General features: G+C 37.5%; 2 protein-coding genes across 8 annotated transcripts in view; one reads left to right on the forward strand and one right to left on the reverse strand.

Moving 5' to 3' along the window:
• The window catches only part of LOC107993599 (uncharacterized), a 249074-nt gene that overhangs the window by 226403 nt on the left and 2168 nt on the right, over nucleotides 1-20503 (forward strand). For 4 of the 7 annotated variants that reach the window (XM_062087286.1, XM_062087289.1, XM_062087290.1 and 1 more), the window contains one exon: nucleotides 8552-16323. The exons of 1 other annotated variant lie outside the window; for it this stretch is intronic. In XM_062087286.1, coding sequence (XP_061943270.1) covers nucleotides 8552-8782 — 231 coding nt within the window. In that variant the 3' untranslated portion in view covers nucleotides 8783-16323. Of the gene's footprint in view, nucleotides 1-3661; nucleotides 4228-8551; nucleotides 16324-20503 lie in introns of those variants that run through there. 2 more of the 7 variants (XR_009833449.1, XM_062087287.1) reach the window with 1 other exon arrangement.
• The window catches only part of LOC108004322 (potassium voltage-gated channel protein Shal), a 155689-nt gene that overhangs the window by 14343 nt on the left and 120843 nt on the right, over nucleotides 1-20503 (reverse strand). The window lies entirely within an intron of this gene.

Below are 20503 nucleotides of genomic sequence, written 5' to 3' on the forward strand. Positions count from 1 at the left end.
AATTTTTAGTGCCACCTCTTTACACATCATATTCTCCTGTTAAAAAGTCGGAAATTTGGGCGAGAAATTTTAAGAAACTTTAAGAATTGGCCCTCTGTTAAAATTTTTAGTGCCACCTCTTTACACATCATATTCTCCTGTTAAAAAGTCGGAAATTTGGGCGAGAAATTTTAAGAAACTTTAAGAATTGGCCCTCTGTTAAAATTTTTAGTGCCACCTCTTTACACATCATATTCTCCTGTTAAAAAGTCGGAAATTTGGGCGAGAAATTTTAAGAAACTTTAAGAATTGGCCCTCTGTTAAAATTTTTAGTGCCACCTCTTTACACATCATATTCTCCTGTTAAAAAGTCGGAAATTTGGGCGAGAAATTTTAAGAAACTTTAAGAATTGGCCCTCTGTTAAAATTTTTAGTGCCACCTCTTTACACATCATATTCTCCTGTTAAAAAGTCGGAAATTTGGGCGAGAAATTTTAAGAAACTTTAAGAATTGGCCCTCTGTTAAAATTTTTAGTGCCACCTCTTTACACATCATATTCTCCTGTTAAAAAGTCGGAAATTTGGGCGAGAAATTTTAAGAAACTTTAAGAATTGGCCCTCTGTTAAAATTTTTAGTGCCACCTCTTTACACATCATATTCTCCTGTTAAAAAGTCGGAAATTTGGGCGAGAAATTTTAAGAAACTTTAAGAATTGGCCCTCTGTTAAAATTTTTAGTGCCACCTCTTTACACATCATATTCTCCTGTTAAAAGTCGGAAATTTGGGCGAGAAATTTTAAGAAACTTTAAGAATTGGCCCTCTGTTAAAATTTTTAGTGCCACCTCTTTACACATCATATTCTCCTGTTAAAAAGTCGGAAATTTGGGCGAGAAATTTTAAGAAACTTTAAGAATTGGCCCTCTGTTAAAATTTTTAGTGCCACCTCTTTACACATCATATTCTCCTGTTAAAAAGTCGGAAATTTGGGCGAGAAATTTTAAGAAACTTTAAGAATTGGCCCTCTGTTAAAATTTTTAGTGCCACCTCTTTACACATCATATTCTCCTGTTAAAAAGTCGGAAATTTGGGCGAGAAATTTTAAGAAACTTTAAGAATTGGCCCTCTGTTAAAATTTTTAGTGCCACCTCTTTACACATCATATTCTCCTGTTAAAAAGTCGGAAATTTGGGCGAGAAATTTTAAGAAACTTTAAGAATTGGCCCTCTGTTAAAATTTTTAGTGCCACCTCTTTACACATCATATTCTCCTGTTAAAAAGTCGGAAATTTGGGCGAGAAATTTTAAGAAACTTTAAGAATTGGCCCTCTGTTAAAATTTTTAGTGCCACCTCTTTACACATCATATTCTCCTGTTAAAAAGTCGGAAATTTGGGCGAGAAATTTTAAGAAACTTTAAGAATTGGCTCTCTGTTAAAATTTTTTAATGCCACCTCTTTACATATCATATTCTCCTTTTAAAATGTCGGGAATTTGAGTCAGAAACTTCGAATGATTGCCTACGTATTTTTAGTACCATCTTTTTTCTTTCGTGTTGTAAAGTTTGTAAATTTATTAGGAATGTAATTAAAAAGTCTATTTGTGCTATAATTAATTTGTATTTTCGTAGTTTAATGCTGTTTTTTTTTTTAAATTTTCTGCGTATCTCCTCCTCTAGAATTATATTCTTCTAATCAGAAATAGCAAAATTAGACAAAAATCCTGACCTGGCTATCCGAAAATTCTGAATCTTAGAATTCTTGGAATAATTTGTCATGTTACCTCTTTATGTTTTTTATTCTCCTAATGCATAGTCGAAATTTCAGCAAAATATTTGCCAAATTTTTCGATTTTGTAACGGGAGAATATAATCATAAAAAGGATGGCATGAATAATTATTCCAAGATTTCCCTAATTCATAATTTTGTGCCATTGGCAGAAATTTTCGATTGTATTTTGCAATTTTGAGTTAGAAGTATATAATCTTATTGGAGGTATCTCGCGGAATTGTTACTTACCTTTTTTACTTACCTTTTTTACTTACCTTTATGCGTATTTACGTTCCATTTTCAGAACCTATATATATATTTTTTTTTTCTTCAACAGTTTACTTAATTCTAGGTTATTAATGAATATGGTATTTTACTTACCTTTTTTATCTTTATTAAAATATTTTTTTAAAATATCGAATATATCTTGATTATATTTTTACTGTTTAACGATAGGATGAAGAAGACGTTCCTTTATTAATTAATTAGATTTTTTGTAACAATTAAAGTTTTTATAATGCCTTGTGAAATGTTAATGGCAGCAGATGAAAATAATTCTGAAAAAAATATATAGACATATAGTATATAAAAATATGTCAAATAAAAGCTATAAAAATAATGAAAATTTAAAATCTTGTTTTTTTTTAAAAAGATATCAAAAAAATTGAAATACTTCAAAAATAATAAATAGTGAGAAATGTAAACTACTTATTTGCATGTAGGATAATTTAAATATCCTATAGCATTTCGATTGTCCATGGATCATAAATTAAGAATCGCTATTGCAAATGAATTACAATTGTAATCGTTTTTTATACATAAGACAATCGACTGTCTATTTATTTTTATAATTTCCTATTTTCTAATATCATTATCCCATATTAATAAATTATATGCGATATAAGTATAATAATATACTTTACATTATACTCCATATAACATATGAATCGTTTTTACATCATATGAAGTATATGAAGTAAAAATACATTGAACGATACGTTTATATCTGGTTTCTGCTTTAAGTATAATTTTTCCACCTTTGTTACAATCCGCAGAATCGAGATCTGTTCTCTGTCATTTATAACACGGGAGATGTGATAATTAGCATCATCATCCGTTGATCCTGGTATCCCAGAGCACGCGTCAAATCCTATTATATCGCCATTATAAATTGACATCGTCGTTTAAGCGGCGCGAACAGAGATGTATAAGGATCATCTTGGATGGAGCGAATAGAGGTGGCCAATCCGCGAGAACAATCGTTCCTGATATCAAATGCATTTGCTTCGATGAAAGGGCTCTCTCTCTCTCTCTCGCTCTCTCTTGCTCTCTCTTTCTGTTGGTAGAGATAGAAGGACCAGTGGGAATCGTAATTGCAAGATGGAACCCTGTCTGTTTCTTCATTATGTCCGCCCTGTCAACTCTCTATTCACCTAAACCGTTCTCTCTTCACTCTCCATCTTAAATGAATCATTATTCAGAAATTATAACTTTTTTTTAATCTTTATCAATAATTTATCAATCGATGCACAATTTGATGTTAATTCTTATAATATGAATAATAGTATATTCACGTATATATACACGATACGTATGCTCCTAAATATATGATTGAATTAATGCAAACATTACATTAATAAAATGAAGAACCAAATATCGATACATTCGATTTTATATATTTAAATTCGTAAAATACACGTCCGATATGATAAAATTAAAATTGTCAATGATGGGTTTATTAAGGATCAATTCGCTTATAAACGTTCTTTTTAATTTTTCTACACTTTATCTTTACCCTGGCCATATTTTTATCGAACTCTTCCATTTTCTATTCGATCAATTTTCATCTCTTTTTACACACTCCTTTCATTATTTCAATTTCAAATCTTTCATACGTCTCTTTCTCATCTCTTTCAGTCCTTTTTACAGCCTGTCCTCCCCTTCTCGTTCAACTGTCGCTCGAAAAGCAAGAGAGTCCGACCCACGCTGCTCCGCCAAGAAATTCAATTAGCCGATCATTAACAAAGAATTCACTGTCGGCCGTGGATAAGTGACACCCCCTCTGACTGTTCACTGAGAACAGAACCGCGGAGATGTGCTATTTCCAACCTATCTATTCAAAGCGACAAGCATCGCACCACGAGTTTTTCTTATCGATCGTTCCAGCGAGCTATCCTTTAAATTCTCCATGTTCCAACTCGCAATCTTTATTTGTTCACCGTGGAAGAATCTCCCTCTACCCCATTAGGAGCAAAGAAGTTAATGCCTCGAAACTTTCCAACCCCCAACCGACAAAGAAGTAACTCTTATACAATCTATCGGACACAGGATGATAATTTTGAAGACAACTGGCCATATTTTTACGATTCAAGAAGACAAAATCGGAAGAACCGTGTTACTTATGATTTAAAAAATATTTGATGTTTATTGTATGTTCGTTATTTGTATTATTATTGTTTATAATAAATGATTTTAACGAAAAATTTAATTTTTTTTTCCTTTATCCTTTACCCTTTCTTCTAATTCGATAATTCAACAAGATTGGATATTTTCTGTCGAATTATCGAAATGAAAATTTTAGCTTGAATCGATGCGTAAGTGAAAGAGTAATTTATTTTTTAAAACACGTTATTCGAATAATATTAAAGTAAGAATAAGAAACAAAGAAAAGTTTTACCTAAGAATAAGAATTCATTTTAATAACACCCAGTCTTGTTTAATATTTTATAGTCTGAACAATGGTCGCCTGGATTTTTCATTGAATAATTATCTTCGAATCCTCTTTCTCTCCATTTTCCACGCCCCTTCTCCCAATAGCTTTTCACGGATACTTTTCAATATTTTTTTTAATTCTTGCTACCCTCGGCTAGTTTTTTGCTATCTTACCCTCTTCTCATTTATCCTCCTCGCCTTCAACTCCATAAATCTTCTTCTTATTTACGAACGCTCACACCCCTTCAACGTTTCGCGAGTAAATTCTGAACGACATTCTAGACGGGGCGAATAACCCGCCTCGATTCTGCCTCGTTCGATTGGCGCTGTTCCTGCAGAAATTCGTGCGTTACCAACCCCTTGAAGAACATCATTAACCGAGAACCGAATCGAGAACGCTATTTATTCTTGGCCAACACGAAAGGAGATATTCATTTTTACATATTTCCTTCGTGAAACCTGACGAATCTCGATTAAATTTATTCAGAGTTTGTCATTGTTTCAACCGTAGGCTGATTACTGCTCTAATCTTTTTCTTCTCTTATTGATTTGAATAAATTACAAAAAATGAGGGATATATAAATTAATAATATAAAATTCGTTGCGATATTTCTCGCAGCTTTGCAATTTATTTGCAATTACCGTCGAATGCTGGGATTGAAAATATTTTGCAGAGGGGGAGATGTTGGGTTAATTATTGCGATATACTTTTTGGTCGATAAAAGGGGTAATTTGGAAGATATTGGGGAGGGATAGGGGAGAGGAAATCCCGCGGTCTGGTCCCATATTCGATAATTAAGCCGCAACACGCTGCAATTAGCGTTGGCCAATGTATAAAACGAGTTATCGTGCTGGGCCTCGACCGCGTATATTATATCTACAGTGGTGGCTTATTCAATTACACGGGGAATCGAACAACGGCACAGACGATTCTCCATAAACGAATGATGACACGAGATTTAAATTAATAACTGTGGAAAATAAATTTTTTATTCCAAGATATAAAGCCATTAGATAATAACATAAATATCACGTATAGAAAGTATCCTTCTGCGTGGAAATTCATCTATTTTAAGAGAAAAAAATGATCTGATTTTAATGGAAATTCGTCCGTTATGATTATACCTAAAGCAATTTATTTCTCGACCGAAGATCAGTTTTAATTTTAAAACTTTTTTGGTGTATAATTTTACCTGAAAATATTTTTTTACAAAAGTACAGGGTAATACGGAGCATTAAAATTTGAATATTTTATAATTTAAAATTTTGTTCCATCTCGCATCATCATTACGAAATTTTATTTCAAAGAACGAGAATAATATCGAAATATCGACAGATCGATTTCACTCTCCTCCGAAATAATATTAATAAAAAAAAAAAATTACTCGTATAAAACTATTAATAATCGAACTCGCATAAACCATAAATGAAATTTAGAAAAAATTTTTGCGACCGACTGTATATGCTTCTCGTTTCACGCTCGCGATTTTGACGAGGCTAAACCGTTGTAGGTATCGAATTTTATCCCATCAGAAATCCGATAGTCGTACGGTGGTATGGAAGTACCAGGAAAAAAAAAAAAAGAAACGAAAAAAGAAAAACGGAGGCGAGAAAAAAAATTATCTCCGAAATTCGACAAAAGGAAAAAGAAAGAAACATCCGATAAAAGGGAATACATAATTAATTAATTAATTAAGCGTTAAAAGTATCCAGTATTCGCGAAGAACGAGGAAAAGATATACGTCTCGATACGGATCGATAGGAGATTGTCAGAAATTGGGACGAATTGCCAATTGCATCGATAATTTGGAAAAAAGCGAGCTCTCCCGAAAATTTATTCAGGAAAAGGTGTTGCAAGAAAGAAGGGTCGAAGGGCGGTCGGTGGTAGGCGATGGATGGTCCTCTCTCTTCTCTCGGATGGTGGAATTTAATTTCATTGAAAATCGGACGTCGATGCTTCGAGGCAAAAACGAACGTACCTTCTGCTGGTACTACAGGAGGAGGAGGAGGAGGACAGTCGGGGTGACGTCGTGGGATTTGGTGCGACGAGTCCGCTGGTCGGGCCACGTGGCGCCATAGCGTGGAGGAGGACGGTTGGTGCGCAGCCTGGTGTCCTCGGAAAATATCGCCAAAAATCGTTCGTGGCCTCGGCCTCGCCTTCCGCCGGAAATTAAAGATTCAACGAGTCGAGGGTAATTTCAGGGGGAGGGGAGGAGTGAGAGCGAGGAACAAGGAGGAAAGCGAAAAGGAGGAGGAGGAGGAGGAGGAGACGGAAGGAGGAACGACGAGGGGGCGGATGGATAAGGGTGTGAGACGGAGAAAGGGATGGAGGGATGAGGAAAGATAGAAAATGATACGGGGGATGAAAATGGAAATCGATTCGGCGCGGAGAGAGGGTTGGAGAACGAGTTACATTCGGCGTCGTTAAGCCGATATCGACGGTTTCCCCGAAGGAAACGTTCAGGGAGGGCGGTTTTCTCGTCCCCTTGGGAGGGGGAGGAAAAACTTTACGTGCTCGCGAGCGCTTTTGAGTTAACGCGACCGTGACCTTGAAACTGAGTTTTAATTATTCCCCTCGAAGATCGGGGTGAATTAAAATCGCGTTAAGAAAGATGGTCCCTTTCGTTTCGGAATCTCCATGATAATCTATCTCGTCCGGTTTTATTTCGAGTATGTAATCTCGGCGTGGAATGAATAATTAAGATCAGGAATAATTTCGATTTTCAATGGCGAAGGCGCTATGAAGCGCAATATTGGAGTTAGTGAAAGATAATAAGAAACTTTTGCGAACTTTTAAATTTTGAAAGCTCGATTAAAACGCTATTGATCAAATTGCGAAGAAGTTTCGATTTAATTAAAACCGTGGTTTCTTTTAATAACTCAAAATTAAGGGCTATTAAATAAATTCGAGTCTCTGTATACTTTGCGTGACGAACAATAGATCGTTGTAATCGCTAATGATCCGATCAGAACAGACGAAAGAAACCATTGAATTCCTTTTTTCCTTCCTTTTCATCCCGATATTTCAATTGGATTGGTTGCAGATATAAAGATTTAAAATCCATACTATTTAACACAGCGATTATTTACTCATCGATCTGAATTGCAAAATCGAAGATGTATTACGTCCTTCCAAGAATCGTGTTTTTCTTTTCCCAGGAATCTGCAATTTGGATTAGTGAGCGAGAGAAATAAGAACGGAAAAACTCAATTGCTAAGACAAAACGCGCTTATTATTCGAATATCGTATCGAATATTACATCGTTCGAATTCAACGATATTCTTAAATTTTAATTTCACAAACTTTTAAGATTGAAACTACCGATTTAATCAATCGAAGGAATGGTTAAACGTTTCATATCGCGTCGATATTCGAAACTGTCGGTGTACAAACTTATCTCCCTTATTATTCGATACTTTTCCGCGCAAAATCCTTTTCATTTTCGAAGAACAGAGGCGAGGCTCTCGTTAACGCAAATGAGAGTAACGTTCGCAAAACTAGTTTGCGCAAAGTAATAAACTGTGAGCGCGGTGTTTTATAAGCGGATCCGGGCCGCGGACAAAGGGATCCTGTTATTGTTAATTTAGTATAATTTGCGGTGAGGAGGCCGCGCCGCGGCTTAAGGGCAACGGTGGAAAAATTAGCACTTGTTATCTGAAATAGCCGCAATGGTGGGCCGCGTCGGGACTTACAATGGGGGAGGACAAAAGACGGTGAAATTTTCAGGTCTTGACGATATTACGCGGCGTGATTTAATTTCTGATTACAAGGGAGATTCCCGCCCCCAATGTGTTACCGTTCCGCTTAATTAAATCATTACGGTAATGGGTCCTCGAATATTCGTCCCTCTAATTTTCACATCAAAATTATTATATGCAATAATAAATCGTAATTTAGCGCGAAAAATATAGATTGTCGAGCAAAGATCGATCGATTTTCAATTGTTCGATCCAATATCTAATCTTGGCGAATCTAGAGTTCGATATTTCGATCTGAACTACAATAGATAGATTTATAGAATAGAACCAGCCGACAATTCTTCTTTCCTTTATAATCATTCATTATATGGCTAAAAGATTCTTGACGTTCGACAGGAGGAGTGCTTCTCGATGCTGCAGGACCTCAGCGACAAGATAAACAACAAGCACCACGAGGTCCATACGCACCCGTTACTGTCCATCTTCAAGATGGCCGAGGTCGAGGTCAAGTTGCCGTACAGCAACGAGGTCGGGTGTCTGTCGGGGTCGTCGAGCTTGCCGCTGGTCGCGATACTCCTGCTGCTCACCCTGTTTCGGTCGGCGTCCACGTGCCTGGTCGCCTCGTGACACCAACGGCCCGCATCCGATCCCCAGCGAATTTTCTCGAACGCCTAGAAAATGCTGCAACGAGACGGCCCTCGAGATCGATCATCAACGAAGCCGCAAGTTCGTTCAACGGGGCTCTAATCTTCGTGCCTCGTGGATCAGGACGAGTATCGAGAAGTTTGAGAGTCGAGTTGCCGCGATTCGAGGATCGTGCGTTCCTCCGTCTTTACTTTCTCCCCTTCGATCGATCCTCCTTTATTAACTTAATATCAATTTAATTTCTCATCGATCGACTGCTCCGTTTCCCTTCCACGACGATTCCAAATCGATTTCCGTTCTACAATACCATCGTAGCTGGGATCAATTTTTGTCGCGGAAGACGCGAGATCTTTATTGCCGCGCAATAACGCGGGTGGCATCGACGAAACGGCCGTTCCGCGCGGCTACGTGGTCAATAATAAGAGCGATCCCATATGCAGGGAATGGGCGTGGATCCAAACACGTGGCTCCCTTTTAACCCCCTCGCTGCTGGATCAGCGACGATATTGCAAGCCGGATCCCGAAACGACCACGGTCATTAGAATCGCGCGAGGAATTTTCTTCTCCAAGGAATCGCCTCTCGATAAAAGAAGTTTAAACGAGAAACACGTATATCGAGGATATATTATTTTTTCCACGGTATCATATTAACATTTTTGAAATTTTTAGGAAGATCGTTGGAAATTCTTCTCTCGATTTATAATTTTTATAACGAAATTCCATTTCGCTCGAGTCTTAAGTTTTCTGTTAAGAACGAGATACCGGATCCTCGAACGAACGCAACGCGTGTATAAAGGAAGCACCGTAGTGAGTCTGTAAATGACAAGCGCTAATTTACCGTGTAATTAAAATAAGCTAGCAGAAAACGCGAACGCTCCTCCTGTATCGGACCATTAGGTGTTTATTAACATGTTGTTCAGAGCTAAATCTAAACGAGCGTTTTTTGAGGCATGGCGCAAGAGTGTGTAGATAACTTGTAGATTGTTAAATAGACTTAAATAAAAAGAGGAAAGGGAAGGATGTGAATGAAACGGCTGTTTCTCACCGCGAGTTTTTTTTTTATTTTCTAAAATTAGAATTAAATTATTGCAAATTTAAAGGGGAAAAAGTGTATAAAAATCGAAAAATAATCATTTTTTCCAAAACAAAATTTTTTCTTCCAGAGAGGCAAACTTGTATCTTATTATTAGAATTCGTGAATAGAAAAAAAAAAGAATTTCGTGCCTATTGTATAATTGATCGAGGAATAACGCGATCGATTCAATTATGTTTTTAACCCGCGATTAAAATGGTGGCTGCTCATGGGCGTAGCTGCGTAGTGAGCGAGAGACAGCCGCTTTGAAACGGTCGATTTGTCAGAGGAGAGAAGAGAAAGAAGCGGAGAGAAACTTCTAAACAGGTTCCCGGATGCACGACGCGAAAACGCACGAGCTGAAAATTATTCAAAAAACTCCTGGTTCCGCTCGTCGGCTCAATTATAATCCCGGTCGAATCGCGATATTCGAAATTTTTCAATAAATTCATTTTCAAAACTTTCATCTGAAAATTTCATTTCAGTTTTATTAAAATTTCGACAAAAAAGCGGATAACGCGATTTTCTGCCCGATCGATGGAAAAGTTGTAAAAGTATTTTTCCAAATTTTTATTCAAAGATTTCCTTTCGATGCAAAGAGCGGAAGAAATAATTTTTCAAACAATTTGATCGATGGAAAAGTTGTATTTATAATTCTGGAAATATAATTTCAATAGAAAAATTCATTTTATGAGAGCGATATTCCGTATTCATAAGTTAAAAATTAATTTATATGAAACAACAGTTGCAACAGTTTTGACAGATTCGATTCATTCACGTTACACGAATTTGAAGAAGATACAGATACACCAGTTTCCTATATAACGAATATTTAATTTTGATTTCGTTTATCAAATTTTCTTCATCGAATTTCCTAGTAGATTTATGTATACGACAATTTTACATATTTGCACAAAGTTTAAACAATTTCAAACTCGAATATATATATGAATATGTACTAATTCAAAGACAAAAGATTCGAAAATTGTCACGGATCGAAAAAGCGGTTTAGTTTCCGCGTGCCAAGCCGCGGCTCGAGTTTGAAAAGAAGAATTTAAACCAGATGAGGGTGTGACACGTTAAAGCGTGGGAAAGGATTGCCGACGAGTGTTAGGAACGAGGATGAAAAGAAACGACTCGAGAATGGGAGAGATTCGAAAATTTAGCGTGGAATTAATTGTGCGTGCATCCGCGCACCTCTGTAAAAAGTGTGAAGGTGGTTGAAGAAGATTCCAGCTCGCGCTCGTCCGAAAATATAATCTGAAAAGAACTTTTTTCTATTCCATACACGATCTTTAAAAATCCTTTAAAAGTATCGAAAAATCTTAACTCCTCTTATATATACCGACTTACATATTTTCCATAGCTTCGATTTAATTCTTTCTTTCCGCGTTATTTCATAAATAAATCAATTTGTACATTTTACAACAATTGAAAATTGACTTGTGTCGCATCGCAGGAGAAGAATAAATTCAGAAATAATAATAAGAAAATCATCTAAACACGTTTGAATTCCTAATATTGATCCTTAACTCGATTCGCTATTTATTATACTCATTCTCCACGGTGCAATAAATGCACAATACGAAAAAGTAGAGCTCAACTAGCGGATTTATTTCAACGTCTCAAATGTATCGACGTACGTATACTTCATATCCTCTCCCTTATATTTTTCGGACACGTTCCTAGAATTATAAAGGAAACCGTGGTCGCGAAAAACTTGGCGGATCGCGTCCGTGCAATTAGTCGAATTTCAGGTAAAGGACGAACGTGAGCTGGATCGAATGGTACGTGACGTGGTTATCGGCAAAGCAATAATGTATAAAGTTTACGATCCACGGGCACGTCGCTCAAAAACAGGGGTGTAGGGGGGTTAACGGTTTATATATCCGGGGCGAGATGTATAAATTATACACGTTATACATAACAAGCACGTAGGAGAAACCCTAATAATAAATGTAACGCGTAAATGTATGTTAATAATTCGCGGCGAAAATCATGAGAGGAAACGAACGAATCTCTTCTGAAGAATAATCGAATAAGAGATTTCGGGGCGATTTGGAAAAATGAACGACGGAATCGAATATGCGTGAATGTGTGTGTGTGTGCGTGTGTGTGTGTGCGATGTGTATACTTGTCCTTTGTTCCGCGAAGCACGGAAGACTTTGGTCGGCCGATGGACGGCTGCTTATAAAGTACCTGTCCCACCGATAAGGAAAGATTCCAAGGTTCTCAGGCGTAATGGAACGGTTGCACAAATTTACGTTTGTACCTTGGGCACAGAAATCGAAGCTACACCAAACACGCACACCTTTGCGATCGTTTCCGAGTTTCTACGCGATTTACGTTCGGCACAAGTGTACATAAATTACTAGGCTCGCGTATATTCGGCAGCTTTCCACGCGGGGATACATTCGTGTGGCCTAACTCGTATATATATATATATATATCGTTTATATTGTTTGCTTTTGACGTTTCGTTCTTTTTTTTTTTTTTACGCACACTTTCGTGCTTCGTGGACAAGATGGATAAGAATGATGTGTGTATAACGAGGAAGAGAGAGAAAAAAAATAGGCGAATTCTTATGCCGGGTGTTTAAATGCAGAGAGAAGAGTTGGCGAGGAATAAGTTGTTTCTTCCAATAAGTTACGCTCGTGGGTCTTCGTATGTAATTGCCCGATTCTACCTGCCACGATTCACTGTCGAGATTTTCGCAGTTCAAACATATCCGTATGATGTAAGATGTTACTCGTTTTATCAATGACACTTTGTACAAATGATCACATTTCCCTCTTCTTGTTTTTTTTTTTTTTATTAACTCAAAGATACGAAGGCTCATATTGAAATCATACGATTACAAAAATGACGTTTCGTTGTTTTGAAGTTTCGAGGAAAGCTTCGAGTGCTTCGCGAAAAAAGAAGCGATGGCAATAATTTACAGAACGCCAAGCGTACAAAAAAAAAGTAATTAAAAAGTAGAACGAGATTGATCAAGCAAAAGTTGTTTCAAAAACTCGTATCGCGTCGCCTCGAATGCGAGATCGACGAAAAACAATTCGTGAAAATACACGGTGGTTTCAATCGAACATATCAAGACCTCTTAGAAGTGGTCAGCCAATAAGCGGTTTACTCTGGTTTCACGTAGTTTCAGTTTTTTCGATGCTTTTTTCGAACGTGGGGACACGAAAAACGTGCAAAAATGGCCCATTCGCGATCCGTTGCCATTGCTCCAGGGATTTCTTCGTGGTGGATAAACAATTCGAGACTTTTTGCTGAAGAAAAAAGAAAGAAAGAAAGAAAGAAAGAAAAAACTATTTTGTTGATCCTTCTCTCATTTCGTCCAATCGAATGAAATTCGGTTCGAATCTTCGCCAACAAGCTAGTAATCTTATCGACCGAGCTCGTTCGAAAGCCTCCCTAGATATCTAGGGGAAAAGCTCTGCGAGGAAGAAATACCTGAACATGGCAATACTGTTACCGGCAATCCCTACGTTTAAAAACTAATCGCGGATGTATTATCGCGAGGCGAGAACGCTACAAATGTGGCAGGGGTCAGAAAATCGATTTTCCACGTGTAACATACTGCGTGGTCCTCTCGTATTCGATTCCTTAGGTAGTAAGTAAGCTCACTGAAAACGTTCCTGCTTTACCGACAGCGAGAAATGTATCGTCGTTCAGTATTAACCCCCGCTTTAATAACTAGTTTCGTGAGAAAACTACCTCATTCTTGATACCGCGGAATTCTAGATATCGACCAGGGCTACGCCAAGCCTTAGAGATATATTTACCATGCATCAGTCGTTATACTGGTGAAAGATATTACATTTTTCTTAGGCATTTTTATTTAGTTGATTAACAATTAACTTTTAAAAACATCAATATTTTCTGACTTAGAATTTATATCTTTTATAATCGATATATCTTGATTATTTCTACCCTAGAAATAGAGTTAGATAACTGTTTAATTTTTCGATAGAATAATGATGTCAATTCGCGTAAGCCTCCTATGAAGGGCGGTAATTCCTCGAAGTTTTCCGTCGGTAAACCAGAACGGAAGCTCAACCTCTCCGACTACACACTTAAACAATTACTAAACGCGCGCAATTATATATATATATATTACTAATGTGCGTATACATATATATACATATATGTATATATATGTATATATATATACATATATATGTATATATATTTTATTACTCGAAATGCACTCTGACCCCGGTCACGCGTGTAATATAAAACATACGATTACGTAATATAAATTTAAGTAGCGCACCATTCAAGATGCTTGATCCTTCCTAAACGACACACACGTAAATCCTCGTACGGTCGCCCAGTTATGGAGACCTCTCGTCTCGTAAGCAGACATCTAGGTATACGTTGTATCTAGTGCATCGGTGAAAAAAGATGAGTCGATTACGTTTTATCGCTCTATATGAAATTTCAACATGTCAATTTATTCTTTTCTTTAAATATACGATCAGTCGTTCACGTATCTTACTTACGACTTTATACGAAATACGAATATTTAAAATATAACAAATTATAATATGGAGCAATTTTAATAGTTCAAAAGGGAAAATTTATTCCTTAAAATTTGCTTATCTTTCCTTGATACGAGAGAGATGAAATTTTAAGTTTGCACAAAAATATATAAAAACTTTCATTTCTGCATTACTTTTCCTAAAAAGTACAAATTCAGCGCCAAAATTGTATTCAAAACGTGAAAAGTGCCGAAACCTTAAAGGGATTTACATCATTTACCGAATGAGAAGTTTAACGAGATAACGTACGAAGAATTTCGTGACTAAGTGATGAAATATATCCGTCAATGGAATCGATTCATACTATTATTACTCGAAATACGATGATGCAGAAAAAAATTGCGCCCACCTCGTGCGGCTCGCGTGACGGCGTCGCTTTCTCCACCGTGTGAATACTTAACGAACTGGGATGCTTACGAGACGCCTTTTAGGAGGTCACTTTAGAAGACGCAAAAGTGGGACGTCGCTTTCAGTAGATCTCTCTCGGTTCGCACATAGAACAGAACGAGGAGGAGAGGGGATAATAGAAACTAAGGGGATGTATCCCGGCTCCCCGCAAATACTCGAAACGTTCTTTAGGTGTGTGTAACCGTGTGCACGCGAATCGTATGTGGATGTGTATGTCCATATGAGTGTGTGCCCGTATGCGTGTGCCCGGAAATTCTGTGTACCGGCCGCTTTTCTGCCTCGATCCAACGAGATGCCAACGGGGATGAAAGATCGATAGATCGACAAACGGATCCCCTGTTAACGCGATTGATATTCGAAAGGAGAAAACGAAAGGACATTCGTTTCGATTTTCGTCTACTCAAGTTTCGAAGAGAATTAACTTGTCCGATCAAACGCTCTAGAATATCAATCGCTCTTTCCGTTTCAACGGAGGGGGAGAGGGTGTATCCTCGAGATAATTCCTGCTTGTAAATAAAACGAATACGGATGATTATCAGCAACTCGGCTGGTAATTCTAGTTACTAATGGGCAAACGATAATGGCGAACGATCCCGGGAGAGAAGACTCCACCATTCTCGACTAAACGCGGAACTCGATGTGGCTGTTCAACGAAACTCAATTTACCAATCCTACTCCTCGAAATTCTTATTTTAGTTTAAAATAATACGAGCCAAGAAAGGGGAGAAGATATAGAATAGGACACCCCTCGAGTTCCCTAATCAACAACAACCCTCTCTCTCGAGTAACCAGTCTAGTGCGATACCGATGTAACGTTGATTGTATATATCTATACATAAGTATACATATACATATATAAATATATACATATATACATATGAATATACATAATATACATACATATGCATACACACGAAGGTGCATATGAGTACCTAAATAAAAAAAAAAAAAAGAAAAGAAAAGAAAACTACCTAAAAAAAAAAAAAAAAGGATCGACGGATCATCCTCGAGCGACCATCTTCGTCGAATTCCGCCATTACCGGGTGCAGGTTCTCTCCCTTTCTCGATTTCCGGCGGATTCTCGAACGAATATCGTCGCTCGAGGAAAGCGAAGAAAAAATACGTTTAGAAAGAAATACGTCGAGCAAGCCGTCGAGATAAATAACGAAAGGGAAATTAGAGGGGTTGAAAAGCGACGAGACGACTAGGGAACGAATATTAAAGAGATAATAAAAAAGAAAAAAAAAATAAAAAACGACACAACGGTGCGGATGTGCGAGAGTGTACGATAGATAGATGAGAGAGAGAGAGAGAGAGAGAGAGAGAAGAAAAGAGAGAGTATTGCATTGGAGGGTGTGTGAGCGTGCGAGTGGACGATGCGAACAAGAAGCGCGAGTATTTGTTATAATATTATTATACGGACGACTAACGAGTTGCCGAGGCGTTGGTAAATAAATACGAAAGGGCTCCCCAAAGGGCCTCTGAAATTATAAAAATCGCTCATCAAGTTTATCATTTCACCTCGAACAACAATCTGATACGATTGATAGTAACCCTTTGTCTTAAAATGAGATCAAGCGTCGGTAATAAAGCATAGTGAAATTTTTGAAAGTCACTTATTTTTTTGATTCACGCGATAGATACATCAATTGAATTAAGTAAGACAAGGGGTAATGATAAATTTCTGTTACTTTGTAAGTTTGTATCGTAATGGTGTAACTCGTTAGATTATTTCAATTTGATATTAGACGAGAGATACAAAAGTATATAAAGTGAACTAAAATTTCTCAAAATACAACAACTAAATACACCATTGCGATTATCAATTATTACCATGCATTTCAATAATTGCATTTACTCTATTTTAAATCTATTCATTTAAAAGAAAGAATCCCAAGATTTCATCGAATCCGAAACAATCGATCAATATTATTCCGTTTCCGTTCTCTGATCCATATCGCTCGATGCTCATAGATCGAGAAGTCAATCGATGATTAACGAACTTTCTTACGCGAAAGTTTGTCGCGGGCGTTAATTAAATCGTGAAGCTGTTTGCAGAACACACACACACACAGACATACACATACACAGCGGTCTATCTTGGCAAAACAGTGGCACGAGGGAAAATTGAACGTTGCTGGCCGGCCTCCGTGATATCGATATCGCTTGTCGGCCACGGATCGATCGTCCAATTTGGACGTGCGTCCACGCGTGCACCAACGCAGACCGCAAAACGCATATAGGTCAAACGCAAACGCGAATCGGTCGGCGAGATGGCTGAATGAAATCTATAACTGTGCCACACCTAAGGATTCCTTCGTTAAAAATATCACGGGGAAACACGATCGCTCGGTCGAATAATATTTTCCTTCTTTCCCTCTTCTTTTTGAGAATTTCCGTTTCTGGTTGCAAGTTTGTTGAACCAATACCAGTATCTTACCAGTATCGAGAGTAATATTTAAAGTATCCTATACGGTAAAAAAATAGCTTATTTCTATTAAAAATTATTAATCAGAGATTAGCAAAGATTGCTGGATCGTTGTCTTTAAATAAATATCTCGAATATTCCATTTATTAAATTTTCTTTCTAATCTAAAAAATAGTTGTCAATTATTAATTAATAAATATTTCTTACAAAACTCTCGTAATTACTTATAAAGGATTATAATTATTTCACGCACTTGTCTCGTATTAAATTTCTTCCGCTCAATTACAGGCGTTCAGAAGTAGTTCTTTAAATATAATATTGCGATAGATACATTATCATGATTCAATCCAAACATCGAATGACGATAAATCACATTTTCCCTCCTCTCATTTTAACATTCCAATAATTCTATAATCTTATACATTTATTGTGTATCTTGTGAAAAGTTTAATTTTTTACGAAAGAAAGGCCGTGCAATCTGTTCGAACAAATATTTGCACGCAAATGATCTTACATCATGGAAGAAGTTATGGAATTTGAAACACCCAGTGTATATCCCGGTAACAACCCTCTTACGATTATGTTTGACGCGACCTCAGCGACTAGGCCAGCTTAACCCCACTTACCCCTGCTCACCGAGCAAGTCGCCGAGTGGACAGAGGATTTAAAGGTATATTTCACCCTATGAATCGGCTGCTGGCACCTTGTACGCTTAACCGTGCGAACTGTCAAAACACTCGCTCGTCCAATAATTGGATTTAAAAGGGTTAGACGACGAGCCAGGCCTATCCGCGGTTTCCTTTCATCCCCCGGCGATTCTTTCTTACCGAATCATTTTTCTAAATACGTTTACCGACGCAAGATACCCGAAGACGAATAATATAAATTTAGAATGGAAACGTACATCAACCCTCAACGTGAGACATTTGGACGAGAAATAAATCTGGGATGATTTTTTCAAAAGGCGATAAATGAGAAGAATTCGTTTGCAAAATATTTTCAAGGAGGATAAGTCGTCGATATCGTTAAAAGGAGTAAGTTTGAACAATCTTTGACGATACGATTTTAAAAAAAAAGGTAAGTTTCAAAATGGATCAACCGTTTCGAAGAGGTTAGAATTTTTAGATCTGAATTTAAGATCGATTGATCTTCCCTCGAGTCAATTCCCTGGATCAATTTTCAAAGAGGACGAATTCGGGGATAGATGGGCCATTTCTGAGCAAGAAGTAAATTTGAAAATCAATTGACAAATTTATCTAAACGAAGACAAACGTAAAGATCGTTTGAATGATCATTTCCAAGAAGCGATGGAAGATTAATTACGACGTTGGCCGAGTTGAACGGCCGCATAAATCGCTCGATCCAGATTCTCCGCTCGAGAGAAAGCCGTTATACTATCAAAATAGATCGGTGTTTTCTACATTGGTTTCGCGCGAGCGCAACGCCGTCGCTATTTTATAATTACTCTCAAAGAGGTGCGGAAGCGCACGCCGGCGTCACGGAAAATAGAGCAGATAAAAGGGAAACAAAGCCGTGGCACAAGAGGGCAGACAAGCAGCGGTCGAAACCCATCTCGACAACGGAATGGTTAAAAATACAATTTTGAATCGACAACGGAATTAGATGAGTCGGATATTTTCGGCTATCACCGGCTCCCGCCATGATAAACATGGAACAAACGATAATAGAAAGACGAAACTGAGCGAAAATAGAATTTCTCATAATAAACGGATAACGGATTGTTTATAAATACATTATTATTATCTACGATAATATTCTCTGCGTTACTTCTTTTTAATTTGCTTTCCATTCATCATCCTCGTCGACGAGAAGGATCTCTCAATCTTTCCTCCCCATCCAAGAGCCATCTTTCTTCCGGTTTTTTAGCTTTTCTTTTTTTTTTATTATTCATCTTCGAGGCATTTCGACGAAAGGTGATCACGATTAATTATATTATAGAATGAACGATCGGATCTTGGCTCTGGAGTCGATCAAATGGGATCCGCTTGGAAAACCCTCTTCGTTTATACTTGCACCTCCGGTGAATCTCATTAGAGTGGAGTCAAAAGAGGGTATCGATGTACAATCCATACACTCGCGCGTGTGTATAACCATACACCACGTACGGATATTTATATCCAATAACACGCACGCATATGTATATACCCAGTGTGTATACATTTCATATTGGACGTGAGAGTTAATATTATGATGAAATATCGAGTAATGTGAGCCTAGTTTATTTTATAATGTATCCGTGGAAATAGATAAATGAATTTCGAAAAGAAAAAGCTTTTATTTTCCTTCTAAAGAAAAAAATCCTTCCTCGATATTTAAAAAATTGGGATTAAAAAATGCCGATACGATCATCACAAGATATTAAAATTTATTTGCAAAATCGTGTATCGAAAAGAAAAAAAATAAAAATAAAAATATATCCCTATCCATCTATTTCAAAACTGTCTATTCTCCCCGGCTTACCTCTTAACATGCATATCGGATATCGGATATCCACTCATAAATTCTAAGACCAAGCCCCGAAGATATTTCCAAGGAAAAATTCTATATATCTCTGGAAAGTACACGTTTGCTCGGGATAAATTTTAAATCGGTCAGGCGTACACGCACGAATCCCGCAGAAATTTCGAATTTAACTTTCACGACGACGCCAGATGATCCAGCCATGCGATACGCGTTCTTAAGAGGCGCGTATATCTTGGCAAAAGTTAATCCAAAGTTCACGAAGAGCCGAGGGGACGACGCAGATTTTATTACTCTCGCGCGAGGTTAAGAGAGTCCTAGAGAGAAATTCGAGGGAGGGAGAGGAGAGGGGAGGTAAGATGTCTTGGTGAAATCCTCAAAGGATTTTGCATCGGGTGTTGTGTTTGTCGGAAGTGGAGCATCCGATTATTCTCTTTGCCATTAGACGCGCGAGGAACGTTGAATAGCTTGTTAAACATCCACCCTTTAAATAGAATCTCTTTGAGCGGAACTCGGATGTTCCATTTGCGGTGGTGGACCATCCGAAATAACGGTACGTTCGAACGTCCACGGTACGATAAGAATTTCCTTCGTCATAATCCACCAACCATGCGAAATGAAATGTTTATTCTCTATTCTCCAATTAAATTGATCTCCTGTTCACTGTTATCTTCATCGAACATTGAAATGTTCGAAATATTGCTCGATACGTGGAAAGAAACTTTCTTAATATTCGTCGTTGACGACATCCCGTGACGAACTCGTCA

This window comes from Apis cerana, linkage group LG1 (assembly GCF_029169275.1).
Source record: "Apis cerana isolate GH-2021 linkage group LG1, AcerK_1.0, whole genome shotgun sequence".
Lineage (NCBI taxonomy): Eukaryota > Metazoa > Arthropoda > Insecta > Hymenoptera > Apidae > Apis > Apis cerana.